Consider the following 14,876-nt stretch of genomic DNA (forward strand, 5'->3'; position numbering starts at 1 on the left):
AACAGACACCATCCCACAGAGAGCATGGGCTTCCGCCAGATCATCGACAAGTGCACCGACTTGCCATCCAGAACCCACTTGAGCTCTGTCTTCCAGTACCAGCAGTTCAGCGGCGGCGAAAAACTGGCCCCTGGCCGATCCATCCCCGTCGAGGGCATTCTGAAGTGCGCACCTGGCTTTATATGTCCCGCACCTGACGATTGCGGTCTTAGTATCCTGGCGACACCAGTCAACAGCCAGAACGTCGTCCGCATGGAGATGATCTTCTCCAACCATGCGATGGCCCGTGGATTTGCCGACGATGCCATGAAACGGTTAGCGCTTAAGATTGAGATGATTGCGCGGGACGTTGAGGCTTCGCTTTCGGTGGAGGAGCTGTACGCTCAGGAGACTCGGATTCCGTTGACGGAATTGCCGACATTGAATGGGGATGTGAACGGTTCGTTGGTGGAGGGCGTAGTCAATGGAATTAATGGGACTACTGCTGGTGCAAATGGAGTTCATGAGGAGCCTGGTGAGGATCATTTTGTCAAGGAGGATATCAGCCTGTTGGCATCTATGCCTATGAGTTAGTTTTGTTCTGTCCTTGTACATATGGTAATGTTCAATCAGATGGATATAGACTTGACCCGATGGCATCCTCTTAGGAGGCTTTCGGTGCACAATTCATGGCAGACTGAACTGATGATAAATGAAACACATTGAAAAATACTCCTACTATGCCGACTAGCACTGTTATTAGTCTACCTTCACTAGATACATATCATGATAAGCACCCCTTTCATTACTCAATCTCCCACCACTCAAGCCCACATTCACACCGTTACCCTCAACCCTCCACTCTCCCCTTCTCAACCCCTTAACCAAGCACCCAACAAGCAACCCAATAACCCTCGGTCCAAAAGCCAGCCTCGCAGGACAAACAAATGGCCCACTTCCGAATGGCAGAAAAGCTTGTCTCTGTTGACTTGTCCGCTCCGTCCAGCGACCCGGGCTGAATATCATTGCGTCCGAGCCCCATATATCGACGGATGTATGGCAGGCTTCTATGTCTGCTGATAAAGTCTCGATGGTGGCATTTTGTGATGTTTTGAAAGCGCGGTAGACGCGGCGCGTGGGTGGGTATAGGCGGAGGGCTTCGTTGACGAGGTGTTTGGGGGATATGGATATGTGGCTCTTGTTGTCGGGATGAATCTCTGTGAATTGTGCAGTTGTTGGATTGTTTGCGAATGCAATAAGCATATCCGCCCATTCAGGGTGCTTTTGACCAGTGGTGAAGGTGATCTCAAGAGTCAGTCTGAAGACAACACGCCACATTGTCTCGAAGCCTGGTAGGATTAGATTCAGCGGGTTGTCCTCCGGGTCTGAGAAGTTTGAGTCCGGGAAGATTGTAGCAAGACATTCTTGCAGCTCGACATTGTCTTCAAACCGGAGTATGTCGTCTTTGTTCTTCGTCTCCATCCATACACGATTAATCGCCTCCGCGAGATCCACAAAAGGTGCATCCGCTTCAGCATAGAACAGTCTATTCTTGAAGAACACCGGCAGAATCATCCTCAACGATAATGCCTGGATCATACTCGTCAATCTAATCTGTTCCTGGTCATCCGTCCACATCTTAACCGCATCGCGAAGGGAACCAGATAACTCATTCCACTCCTCCGTGGACGACAGATTGACAAGATCTTTCGCATGATTGGCGAAGCGCTTTGCGTACTCTTCATCCATGCCGGTGAAGGCATTCTTGATTCCAAAGGCGATCTGGAGACGCTCGTTGGGGAGGGCTCGGGATTCATACGGTGTAAGGTGGTTTGCAAGGCCGTTGGGGTGTTTTTCTGCGGCTATGATTGAGCGACACCTATCGATGTCGATGGATTGATGAAATTTGTTTTTGGATGTGGTTGGTTTGGTATAGCGGTACATGGTGAAGGCTGTAAGGCCCATCAGGGCTGGGACGACAGCGAGTTGGAAAGTCATTTCTGTGTCAGGTTTGAGGGATGGGCTATGAGCTGCAAGCGCTGGCGATGGTAGATATGAAATCGAAGGAGGGGGCTATCTGACATGGTGACAGCTTTTTCCCTTTCAAACAAATAGAAACAAAGCGGCTGTTTCGCTTGTTTGCTGTATGTTTTCACCATTTTCAATGTGAATATGCAGTTTATCGGTGTTTGACAGCAGCACGTCAATGGGGACCATTTAGAACATCACTAACACCGGAATAAACTTGCAAGATTTAGATGGTTGCTCTGCGCTTAGCGTTGGTTCATCTTCAGATTTGGGTGTCTCAGAAATGAGACTACTTGAGCACAATTAATTACTAGAACCTAACTAATCATGGAGTCGCAGAATCGCAAGAGGGGAATAAAATCAAGAACATCAAGAGATCACTATACAGATCCATCATAAACACATACAAATTAACGAATTTACCAACCCTGCCCCATATTCCCATCAACCGTAAATGGAAAATTAAAAAAACCATCTCCAAGCATATCCCCCAACGTAAACAGATTCTCCGACTCAAAACCCACGCCAACCGGCAGGCCTAACTCAGGGATATACCCCGCGGCCGTGGTTGTGGCTATCGGGGCGGCGCTGGGATCGGGGTATGTTGATTGCATTTGGGGGTATTGCGCCCATGGCTGTTGTTGCTGTTGTTGCTGGTCCATTGTTGAGGTTGAGGGGGGTAGGGTTTGGGAGACAAGGGAGTCGATGGAGGCTGGGTGCGGTGTTGATGTGTAGTATCCGGATGTCCGCGACGGGAAGGGGGAGAGGTGGGTTGGATTCGAGCCTTGTCGGGTTTTTGGCTCGCCCATGGCGACTTCACTTAGGAGGTGTAGTGGAGTTGGGCCCATTCGGTTGGTCTCCTCCTGTCCACCCTCGGCCATGTTGTTGGCGGATGTGGAAGCTGATCTCCCCCTTCCATCGAGTGCATCCTTCAAACTTGGTGACTGGTCTCTCTGCTTGACAAACCAGTTTCGAAGCATACCCAGGACAACCGAAAACTTCCCTGGTGAGCGCCCGCCCACATGTTCCCCCGCAGCCTTGTAGTGTTCCACCACTCGACCTAAGTAATGATCGATCTTCAGACTGGGTGGATCAATGACCTGCCCAATCTGAGAGTCGGGAGCGCTCACGATGGCGTAGAGTCTGATCAGCGCGACCATTGCATATGATGCACGAGCGAGGACGTAGGTTGGTAGGAAGAGGATACTGGGCGGGGGTATTGATAGGATGACATCCAAGGCGCGGTGGGTGCAGGTGAGGCAGGTGCTTAGGGCGTTGATATAGGCTGTGTTAATTGTCGTACTTTGATACTCATTTTCGGGAGACTTATATTCATTGCCGTTGCAATTGATGTGCATGGTTGGTTCGTGGATATAAATGTTTAACAGGTAGTCGGTTTGTTTCATGATTACTAGACAGTTAGCGTACCCCTAAGGCAAACTCGGAGAGCAGTAACTCACCAGAATAATGCTCAGGAGGCGTATCTTTCCTCCACTGCTCCAATTGCTTCTCAAACACCTTCAACGTATATTGAGTTTTTGGCTCAGTGCATGTAGCATTTAAATCCTGTTCATCACTGACGAAGTGAAAGCAAACGTCCTCCATGATCCGCGCAAGCTTCACCCACTGAACCAATGCCTTGTCGGACGGTAACGCATCAGGAGATGTCTCCAGGATCTCGACGCATTCATCCATATACGAATGCCAGCGGACAAGAGGGATGCGTCGTAAGGCGGCTGCTACCTGCACTGAAAGATAATAAAGGCCTAACCAAGTCCTCCTTGTTTCCGGCGAATCCGGGTCTAAGAAAAACGCTTTCTTCCCGATGACATCTCTCATGAGATTAAAGGGTCTCTTGGCAGTTTTTGTCCAGCGGACCATCCCGATGTCCATTGCGAGGGTGACAGCCATGTGCGTGAGCTGGTAGAACTTGAGCTCCTCGAAATGGTCGGGGGGGATGTACCAGACCGTAGAGACAATGAGAGCCTGGACCAGGTCGAGTGACTTTTCACCTTTGACGACCACGCGCTCTGCGATGATCTTGTAAAAGTCCTCAATCAGGTGTGGTTGGATATCGGGCTGGATAACCCCGATGGATACGGCGACAATCGCGTGGAAGAGAATAGGCTTGATCCGTCTGATCTCGTGCATCTGAGTGCCTGGGGGAAACACGACAATCGGAAGATACTGTACCATATCGTTCATGTACCGGTCGAACGCCTCTGCAGCCATTTCAACAGAAACAAATCCCTTGTCGATAACATCAACGAAGCTGCTGCTGATAGGTGCTTCACCGAATCCAGCCCAACGCGACGGCCTAGCCGCAGGACTCGGGTATCCAGAAGATCTGTCTTCCTTCACCTCTCCACTGAACCGTCTCTTGACGCCGGACAGGCCCAATCCCACTCCACTAGCTAGAGGCGACGATGGATGCACATCCTGCCTTGCCCCAAGCCACCTCCGCGCAGCACCACCAGCCTGCTGGCCCTGGCCTCCTGTTGCTATCCCCGACCCGGTTGTAGACGAGCCCGGCTGCAATCGCGCGGTCAATGCATCAATCTTCTTCTCCAACTCCGCAACCCGACTATCCGTCTTCTTCTGACGTTTCCTCGTCGGCACCGTAACCACACACTGCCTCCCCGTCTTCGCGCATCGCCTACAAGTTCCATCATGACTATTCGGATCCGGCTCACAGCGGACCTTCAGATGGCGACAAGCTTCGCATGCGCGCGGCCGTTTAAGGTCGGAGTAGGGGTCGTCATTGTCGTTTTCATTGTCCGCGGGGTGATGGGGATGGAAAGGAGTGTGTGCAGGAGGATCGGGGTATTCGTGGGGACTAGGTCCGACGCCACTATTGGTGCCCGGGCTGGTGCTACCGGTGGTCAAAGCCGGCGATGTGTAGTCCCCCGTCGCCGTTGGTGTCGCAGTCGGTGCGGTTGTGGTCGGCGGCGGAGGTCGCGTATCCGATGGGTAGTGAGGGCGATGAGGACTCTGGGGGTGTCGCCCGTCCAGGCGGAGTCGTGGATCGATGTCCATCTAGATTAGAATATCTTAAGATAGAACAAGATAGTATATATAAAGACAGTGGCATGTATGCAGCGTAACTGTACAGAGAACACAGAGTAGAATTGTTGAAAGAGTCGGCACGGATCAGTCGGGCGCCGATGCCGATGCCGTGATAAGATACGAGTGGATAGTGCAACAGAGCACTTGTATAGAATGGAATATATGAGAAAAGTCAGAGGACTTTATTTGCGATCTAATGAGATCAAAGATCAGCTGAGAGCTGAGCTAAAAATTTAGCCGCACACTAATATTACAGGGTATAGGCATAAACAACAGGGAATATCACAGGAAAAGGGTCCCGTCTGGGATCGCTTCGCCAGCTAAGCTGGAGCACTTTTGTGGCATCCAAGTTCGCTCACATTGAGTATGATTGCTATGAGAAATCTTATCAGCTGCTTCATTTCTCTCTGTATGATTCCGGATGCCATAGGGCCCATATTAAACAGGAGAATGTAAGGCACAATCAGGCCAACCCAAAACCGCAGCGGAGAGCCAGCTCTTTTCAGGAAACCATAGACCTCTTTCGGCCTTATCACATCTCTTCCCTGATAGCGACCTTTCGCACATCCTCAATTAAGAATGCTTGGTCCCGCGGACCATATGCGCTTTAGAATTTCCCGGCTTCTCGGTTGGCAAACTCAGGAAACGAGATGGCTTTTGCTGCTGCAAATTTTCCCCATGTTGAGTGCAACAAGAAGAAGGATCTGAAATAACAGGACATTAGCCCGGTTCCCTTATAACTGTCAAGCTTCTTGGAGCACATTTGCGATTTCAAGTTCACGATAAGCGTGATTGCTAGAGATTTCTCATCATCTTGGTGTGATTGCAACTTGCATATTTTCCACAGTCCACATCCCCGGCACTCTAGACAAGCTGTCTCGAGTCTGCTTTTGCATGACGCCCGTATACTAAGCTGGCAATGGAGACGTATAGGAAACCTGCTTTTCAACCAGCAGATGTGTGTAGTTTCGCCACTAGCTGCTGGGTTTCTCTCGCAGCGGCATGACTCCACACAATGTTCCATGTGGTCAGAAGGAGCAAACACATGATCATCCTTGGCAGGCTTCTCTTTTACCACTAAATCTACCTTTTCTGACACGTGGTATTTCAAGAACTTCGAATGGTAGTGTCAGGTTTGACGAGCGCAGTTCAAGAGTCAACATACCTGCTCATTGCGTTTTGCCAGAGTCTAGAAGGGCAGGGAAAAAGCTGGCGTTATCGAAACCTTGCTCATGCAGGAATGGATTCAACCACTTTATCATATCCATCCCGCGTTCGTCTTTCACTTCATCCATTCGGCATTATAAGACTGATGAGCGTGCATAACCCATGTTTTGGGCAGCAGAAAAACCGGTGTACCTGCTCGATCATTCTGATGGAGTTTCTGGCAGCATGCTCATTGTCAATGGCTATTGTTGTCTCGAGTCTTCTTGGACTCTCGCGGAAGATGCGACATTTTCCTTATAGATTGCCCCGGAAAGAAACAGAGCAAGCCGTCCAGGCTGATTTTCATCCGTAGAATATGTTGGATTATTAAAGTCACCACGCTCTCAGCCTTCAAGCTCCATTGATTGCAAACTCCAGCGTTTCTTTTGCTGTTTGTGCCCTTTATGCACGGAAAGGCGGCTCTCCTGTCCTGTGCCATGGTTGTTATCGAGGAATTCACTCACATCACGAGTATAAGTATTGCTTTTTCTCGAGATGTGGTATTGGCCCCATATAAACAGTTATATGAAGGCTTTTTTATTGCTTGGACCATGTCAACTGTAATAACACAATACACTCATTAGTGCTGCTGGGGTTTTGGGTCCACTCGTTTTTCCATCACGGAGGATGAAGAAAGTCGTGTCTCTATGTGAAGTACTGCGCGGGAAATGTTTCCTTGACAAGTCACTGGTTTTTGCTGTAAAGGATATAGAAGTGATAGTGGCAGCACGTTGGAAGTGCTTGAGAGATAAACAGTGATATGAAGATTCAAAAAATCCATAGAAAAGGTAACAGCAACGGGCTAGATTTTGACTGCCAGTTGGTGACAACCTATGTAACCCCGGAGAATCGATTGGTTCGATGAGTTGACTGAGATCCATTCTAGCGACAGACAAGAAGATTAGCCACTCGTTTGCGTTGTCAAGCAAGTTATGTGGGAAGGAAAAGAAAAGAGAGGAAACTAACAGTCAATACTAAGATTTAATAGCCCTACATTCATTCACCTATAACATTTACCAGCATTACAGGTACTACAGTCTATTATCGGGCACTGATATAGTAAAGAAAACAATGAATTAATGCAGACCATCTAGAAACGCCAACCATCGCTATAACAAGAGCAAAATAGAAAAACAAACATAACACATAAATCAACGGGAATATATAATCAACCAAATCCAGACACAAGCAAACCAACGTCGACAACAGGGGAAGAGAGAAGACAGAAGACAGGTAGGTATATTCTATATCAATCAACGCCATCCAACAAACATATAACCAAAGAGAAGAGACCAACTCATGAATCACAGAAGGGGAGAGAGAAAGGAATCAAGACTTATGCACCGGGCACTCCTTCTTCCTCTCAAACCACTCCACAATACACCTCTTATGGAACTTGCACAAACACTCCAGCCTCACCAGCGGCTGTCCAACTTCATATTCCTCCATGCAGATCGTGCACTCCTGTGCCTCGGTATCATGGCCTAGACAATCCTTCTCTGTCGCGGTGAACGCGACCATTCGCACGGGTAATTGGGGTTGTATGATCGGACCCGGACCCGTACGCCCGGTGCCGGTGCCGGCGCCATTGGCATTACCGCTAGCAGCCAGAGAGGATGATCGCGCCCGCGGACCATGATTCTCGATGCAATCGCGAATATGTGCTTCGCGGGCTTCTTCGCTGCCCTCGCTCAGCGGTGGGAATTGGGAGTTGCAGATTGGGCATATGTCGCGTTCGCTGATTTGGCGGCGCGGACGGGGTGGACGGCTGCTATCACGGATAGATGGGAGACGCTGTTGGGAACTACTGGGCAAGGAACCAAACCGCGGCGGTCGTTCTTGGTAACTGCCACTTCCACCGAAGAGATTCCCTAATCCACCGAAACATGGGTAGTCGTTGGACCCGACAGTCCTCCGCCCCGGGCGCGAGGAACTTTCACCAGCGGGTATGCCAACTCCAACGCCAACGCCATACGACGACCGCTGTCTTGGCACAGACATCGAATGATACGAGCGATGGCGCGGCGGATTCGGCTGCACAAACACGCGCGGCGGTTCAGGGTTCGGATCCGGCACGCACGGATTACACAACCGCACCTCCTCGCCTCCTCCCAGCGCTGGATTGATCGCCGCAGGCGAAACAGCCTCGCCCTCACTACCACCAACACCAGCACCAGCAGCAGTATGCCCATCTCCATTCCTATCCCCGTCTCTATCGCCACCCCCATCAGCCACACGAATAGGCACAAACGTCGCAGGCACAGACGGCCGATGCATAGCCGGCGGCCGAACAATATACTGTCTAGGAATCGTAATCCGGTGCGGCGAGCACGACGCACACACCACGCGCCCGCATTTCCGACAATGATGCTTGCGGTACCAGAAACTAAATGGCACCTCACAAATTGGACACTCATCCACTTCATCGTCTGGCTGCCATCGCGGACGCACGTATTCCATGTAATCCGTTCCGTCGCTGGGGGGCCATTGGCTTTGGCTTTGGCTCGGGGGACGCGGGGGTGCACGCGGGCGTGATGGTTGTCGGGGAGGCGATGGGGGGGACGAGGTGAGGTCAATGGGTGTCGTGAAGGATGAGCCTGCCCTGGAAGTTGACGATGACGATGATGATGATGATGATGGCTCGCCGTCTGAGAGAGCTAGCCTCGATCTCTTGCGATCCGGCGCACTGAGGGTATCCGCTCTCCGTCGTTCCATGTTTATGGTTCCTGCATGCCTTGTATCCAGCTTGACATGGATCAATCGTTCGTATGTAGAATAGGCTTCGTAGTAGTCCGATTATACCAGGGGTTATTTGTTATCGCAGGAGGATTACTCTCCGCCGTTTGTCGGGGCCGGGGGCGTCATCGACTGGCGTGGCGAGGGAGAATACAGTTATAATCGATGTCTGTATATTGAGCTGTACTTGTATCCAATATAGATAGATATAAATCAAGAAAGATGTGGTGTTGTGAGAGTCGGTGACCAGATAACTCGAGCACGAGGGGATATCAGGAGTCGGAGGTCTCGTGACGCCAGTCAGCAGTCCGTCACCACCAGCGATTTAAAAGTATATATAAAGTAGAATAGAATATAGGGAGAATATGAGCTAACAGATAAGAGGTATTTACCCTTGGTAAAGAAAGGGGAAAAAGAAGGGGATAGAATAACTGTGGCGTTGTACCAACGAATTCGCCGCGGGGTTCTATATGTATTTTGGAGACGGAGAGCCCCGAATAACAACCAATAAAGTACAGCAATATACATATTATTCCAGCATAGCATAGCTGCTAACCCGCCAGTTAAAATCCATATTCCAAAATTTGATACAAGAATCAAAATCTTTACACTGTACAATGATCTTGCCCCCAAGAATACACACAAGCGCTATAAGTATAACCAAGAAAGAAAACCCAACGTATATCAAGGGTAAGCCAGTAGATCACAAACGCCACCAAGCAGATTTCTTTTCTTTCCCCAAGATTGATAGACAAAAGAGAAATAGATAGAGAAAAAAAATTCGTAACCTTGACATCAAGGAGCGGCGATAGAGGATATTGAGGAGAGGAGTGAGAAGAAGAAGGTATTATCCAGGAAATGCAAAAAGAGTGATCACCGCTCCGTATCGAAAGAGTGTTGATGCTGATGCTGATGGCCGTGTTCAGGCTCATGCTCATGCTCCAACTCAGCAACACCCTCATCCACCCACTCCGCCGCACTCCCGCTAAGCGACATCTGATCCATACTCGCTTCATGGATATTATCCTGCGTCCGGTGCGATGTCACATATCCCATACTCGACGGCCGGCCCCCGCGTGATCGTCCACTATCTCCCCGTCCAATAGCACTCGATGTGGTTGATTGTGCCGTCGATGACGCGACAGAAAAGTCACGATCTCGCGACGGGGAACTGGTGGCGCTGAATGGGAATCGACCCATTCCGACGGTTGGCTGGAGTTGGGTGGGGTCGTGTGGCTCGTCTTCGGCAACAGCGCCAAGGGGTCCGGTTGATGACATTGATGGTTGGCGGGTGGAGTGTTGTCTGGAGATTGATATCGACGGAGCGTGTGAGCTATGTTGGGAGTTCATGCGGCTTGGGAGTTCGATGCCGCCACCCGAGTCGACGGGGGGTAAACTGGGTACGCCGTCGGCTGGCTGTTCATTGCCATTGCTCTCGGTGTTGTCATTGTCATGATTTTTATTGTGACCTTCCCCGTCTGAATCGTGGTATGATGTATCTTGATCTGGAGCTTGGCGAGTGGCATTAGCAGCACCTGACTCGTCCGGTTCGTCTCGGTACGGTTCGTGGAACTCTTCGCCCTCTACAAAAAGACCCTGTGGTGGCGCCCTGGCACTACGGACCACTTCGAATCCCTTGCCGCTTTCTTTGGTCTTGCCTCTGAACAAGTTCCGGAACCACCCAGTCGCTGAAGAAACAGGTCCAGTAGGATCCGCGGGGCCCGTCTTGAGTTTGCGGGTGCCAGTGTGGGAAAGCGGCGGACCACGAACTCGATAGTAGAAATCGACTTCGCGAACGGCGTAGTCCTTGTCTTTCCGTGGTGGTCGAGGGTCATCTAGGTCAAGATCGTCCTTGGGTCCAGAAAGGTAAGCAGGTACGGGTGCTCCGCGGTTACTAGAGGGACCATCAATCATGTCCTCAGCCGCCTCCGTAAAATGCGTCGTCCGTGGCGTGTTAGCAGCAGCGGACCCGGACGCATCCGCGTCTAACGTTTTCTTCCGTGGACGGGGCGGACGATAGTAGGGGTCGTGCGACTGCATGCTGAACAACGGACTGCCTCTGGAAACACTGCTACCAGCCGTTGAACCAACAGGAGGAGGAAAGGCCGCATTGGCCTTGGGTGTGATGGGTGATTGAAGTCCACTGCTGTTAGCCCGGCTGCTGGTTCCGCCTTGGGCACTTCCTGTATCGAGCATTGCACTGGCTCTACCGTCGCTGGCGCCTGCTCGACCGAGTAACAAGGCCGAACTTCCGGACATGCTTCTAGCCCGTGAGTCTAGCTGAGATGATAGTCGACCGTCGATGGGTGTGAGCATGCCTGCTTCCGAGCCCATGCTTTGACGGGTGCCAAGATCTTGACGGGGTTCACGACGGGACAATTGTCGCATACCAAAGACCTGTACAATTAGCCTGTCATCCAAGGAAAGTGTGGACACAAGAACAAACCTTGACCAATCCACCACGGGTAATATTCCCTTCATTACCACCAGCGCCAGCAAGCCGAGCAATAACCTCAATCAAGGTCTGCAGGGCATTCAAGAAGAATCCAAACACAAGAACGAGAGCATGAAGTAGAAGAATAACGTATCCAATCCACCCGCGCGCGGCCTCCGAAACCCCAAGAGACGGAACAAAAACAACACTAAGCAGGATCGTCAGAAATCGAACAATGGAAAAGCAGATATGATATAGGTTCATAGAAGTCGGAGACGGGTAGGGCCGGAAAGCCACGAGCGTCAATATAGACACAACCTCGCAGATAGCCAAAAGAACGACCTGGGCGATCCCTGACGGCTGCAGAGCACCGATGGCAACGCCCCGTGCAAAGGATATAAAGATAGGAACAACAGCGTAGGCAGCTGCATCATCATTAAACGTATTATAGAGCGGACCGTACAATAGCACGGTGGAAAGGTCGTCAAAAAGGTAGGACTTCGGACGGGTGGAGGCGATCAACCGGATGGTCCAGATGGAGAATGCAATTAGGATTAGAATAACCACGACAGCAAACACCACGCAGTATGCAGGGGAATCACCGGCAATAACCAGTTGAAAGAAGGAGAGCGAGATGAGAGGTAGAAATAGGAAATTAAAGACGATGCGGACCACGTTGCCTACTGTGAAAGGCATATTCTTCGCGCGTAAATCTTCCTCGGGGATGTTAGCGATCTGGTGATGAACCCAGCGTAGGGCGAATGCTATCTGGATTAGAAACGTGATGCTGACCACGATGACTAGCAACCAGACCATCATTCCTGGCCATATGTCCTGGGCGGACGCCATGCCGACAAAATGTTCCAGTCGGTCCAGACCGTATGTTGCGTTGACAGCGTAGATCCCATCAATCACCGGGTTTCGTCCCTTTCCAGGGTTCACGAAGCTCTGGTTAAACATGAGAGCCGACCAGGCTGGTTGGCTCATCACGGGCTGATAATACCCGGGATAGTTCAAAGACAGACCTCCTGTCAACACGGCAAACTGGATGTACTGCAGACAGTCCCCGAACCCTGGCGTGACCAGACGAAGCACATCCTCGTCTCGACCATAATTACTCGTCCAACGGAACGAATCCGTCGTGCCCCATGGACTGTAGATGGCGGCAACGACCGTCGCGAGCCCTACTAGAAGAAGGATGACGAGAGGCACAAAGGTCAGGGTGTTTCGCAGAGATGAACCGAGGTCGGGGGTGATTTCAACCGATATACAGGCTAGCTGAGCAGCCGAGGCGTCGCCTGATTTGACCAACAGCTGTGACGATAAGGTTGCGAAATGATACGATGACTGCATGTCTTCTTGAAAGGTGAAGGCACGTAAAGCGGAAATATCGCTCCTATACCATGTCAGAATAATATTTAATGATACCCTGGCAGTGTACTCACGAATTCGCATAAAAGACAGGTCCCAGAGGACACTCGCCTTGAATGACGGAATCACAGAACCTAGACGCATCACTGTACGGAGTGAAACTGACGACGTCGACGGACTTGAGCAGCGTAGAATACTTGTTATTCGACACACTGAGATCCGCAATCTTCCCGACGGTATTGCTAGCATTCAACCACTGTGGATCATCAGGAGCAGGATAGTCGGAACGCTGATCGGCCGTTCCAGAGACATTGCCGTAGACGGTGATATTAAGCGGACGAAGGGGATCGGTCAAGTCAAACCACACGTCCACGTCGAAAGGCACAAATTGCAGCTGCAAAGGGCTCGAGTTGATGATAGTGGCATCCAAGCAATTATCGAAATCCAAGAACACCGCACTCGCCGGAGACAGCATCGACAGCATCACCACCATCACTGTTATCACCATCCAACCCATCCCGAATCCCAACCGATGCAATCGTCTCCGCCGCCTCCGTCCTCGTAATGGATCTGGCCATTCCCAACTCTGTAAACCACCACCGCGTACATTCCGCATGCCCGAAGATGAGATCTTCTTCCGCCTCTTCTTATCATCCTCCCTCTGCTGCCATCCGTCGTTGTCGTGGCTGGTAGACATCACGACCGTCGTGCGTGACCGGGATGACCTCCTCGGGGAGGTCAGCCCCTCGTAAGCGATTCAATCCACGTTGCGCGCTGCGACTATCGGATGAGAGATGTGCTGGTAATTGTTCTGCCTGATTCCGGCGATGCGATACGGAGATGGATATTTGCGATCGAGCAGTCGGGCTTCACGGGAGGGCGCGGAGGCTGACTTTCGACAGGTATTCCGTATTCTCGAGATCCCTTTTTTTTTTCCCTGCTTATTTTTTTCCTGTTCCTTTCCTTTTCTTCCCCGGAGAACCAAGGGACAACTTTGGTTGGTCAGGGGGTGCGACGCATAACTGTGGGAACCGGCGGGGAGTCAGAAAGAAGGCGAAACAGCGAGAGAAAAAGTTGGTAACGAGTGGAAAGGGAGGGGGCGAAAGAATAGAGAGGAAATGAGTACGAAAATGAGAGTCGAGAAGAAAAGAGTGAGGGAGTGACAGTAAGAAAGACTGACAGAGCGCGAGCGAGAGAGCGAGAGCTCAGTTCCAACCTAATGGCCTAATCGGGAGGTGCTGCGCCTCAGATTTCCAATAATCGAGGCGGTGTTCTATACTTGGAACATACAAATAGTTGGCAACTATCAATTAGCCCTCTCTGCTAGACACTCAACTGAGACATTCACTCTGTCCTTATTCTATTCTTATTTTCGTGTGATTCTGCGGTGTTACGGAGGGGGGAATGGAGAAGAATGCTCGGTAGGACAGACACGGCGATATTACACCAATTCTACACAGGCAATAGCTCTCCGTATTATTCTCGAGACTATTACTGTATGTCTCTGCTACTATGCTAGTAGCTGTATGCTCTTCGTACTCTGTACAGGTGTACAAACACTAAATTCTGACATCGGATCCTCCTCGCATCCTGACAAGTCAGCAAAGGGATGCGCCATTGAATAGTGGCAGCGCTATCGAACGTCTCTTCAACGCCATTCCGAAGCAAGGCGTATCAAGTTAATTCCTTGTATCCAGCGTGCAGCAGAGCTTCAATACTTTCGGCTTAAAGTCATGTAATCAGTCACATGATTTTGCATGTGATTTTCTCTGCCAAATATATCAGGCACCAGTAGTGTACGCAAGGCAAAGACATTTGAGTTAAACTGGATTATATCGCTATCAACCTGTCACCAGGTGCTATGAATAGTCTTCCCATATGCTCTCAAGTAGAGTCAATGATAGAATCCCGAGTAAGGTAATACATGCATTCTGAAAACAAACACTCCTTACCAGACTCAGACTGACTGCAATCCGGAGTTGATGTCGTACATCCAACTCATTAGCTCAACGTTGTCCCGACCATCAAACGTGAATTCTGACTACTTCATTGTGAG

At 50.5% G+C, this 14,876-nt stretch overlaps 5 protein-coding genes across 5 annotated transcripts; 1 reads left to right on the forward strand and 4 right to left on the reverse strand.

Moving 5' to 3' along the window:
- Positions 1-24: 24 nt before the first annotated feature.
- Positions 25-573, forward strand: ACHE_70612S (uncharacterized protein; the record flags this gene model as incomplete). Its single annotated transcript, XM_043282965.1, has 1 exon — positions 25-573. One exon carries the CDS (start codon positions 25-27, stop codon positions 571-573), a length of 549 nt encoding a protein of 182 aa, XP_043140291.1.
- Positions 574-738: 165 nt separating this feature from the next.
- On the reverse strand, positions 739-1,977 carry ACHE_70613A (uncharacterized protein; the record flags this gene model as incomplete). The annotated part of the gene is made up of 1 exon (XM_043282966.1): positions 739-1,977. The coding sequence occupies one exon, from the start codon at positions 1,975-1,977 to the stop codon at positions 739-741; it is 1,239 nt and encodes a 412-aa protein (XP_043140292.1).
- A 449-nt stretch (positions 1,978-2,426) lies between these two features.
- On the reverse strand, positions 2,427-5,043 carry ACHE_70614A (putative C6 transcription factor (War1); the record flags this gene model as incomplete). Its single annotated transcript, XM_043282967.1, has 2 exons — positions 2,427-3,418; positions 3,468-5,043. 2 exons carry the CDS (start codon positions 5,041-5,043, stop codon positions 2,427-2,429), a joined length of 2,568 nt encoding a protein of 855 aa, XP_043140293.1.
- Positions 5,044-7,608: 2,565 nt separating this feature from the next.
- On the reverse strand, positions 7,609-8,994 carry ACHE_70615A (phosphatidylinositol-3-phosphate-binding ubiquitin-protein ligase; the record flags this gene model as incomplete). Its single annotated transcript, XM_043282968.1, has 1 exon — positions 7,609-8,994. One exon carries the CDS (start codon positions 8,992-8,994, stop codon positions 7,609-7,611), a length of 1,386 nt encoding a protein of 461 aa, XP_043140294.1.
- Positions 8,995-9,888: 894 nt separating this feature from the next.
- On the reverse strand, positions 9,889-13,517 carry ACHE_70616A (uncharacterized protein; the record flags this gene model as incomplete). The annotated part of the gene is made up of 3 exons (XM_043282969.1): positions 9,889-11,412; positions 11,462-12,845; positions 12,895-13,517. 3 exons carry the CDS (start codon positions 13,515-13,517, stop codon positions 9,889-9,891), a joined length of 3,531 nt encoding a protein of 1,176 aa, XP_043140295.1.
- Between the last annotated feature and the right edge of the window lie 1,359 nt (positions 13,518-14,876).

The sequence above is a fragment of the Aspergillus chevalieri genome, chromosome 7 (assembly GCF_016861735.1).
Source record: "Aspergillus chevalieri M1 DNA, chromosome 7, nearly complete sequence".
NCBI classification, from domain to species: Eukaryota; Fungi; Ascomycota; class Eurotiomycetes; order Eurotiales; family Aspergillaceae; genus Aspergillus; species Aspergillus chevalieri.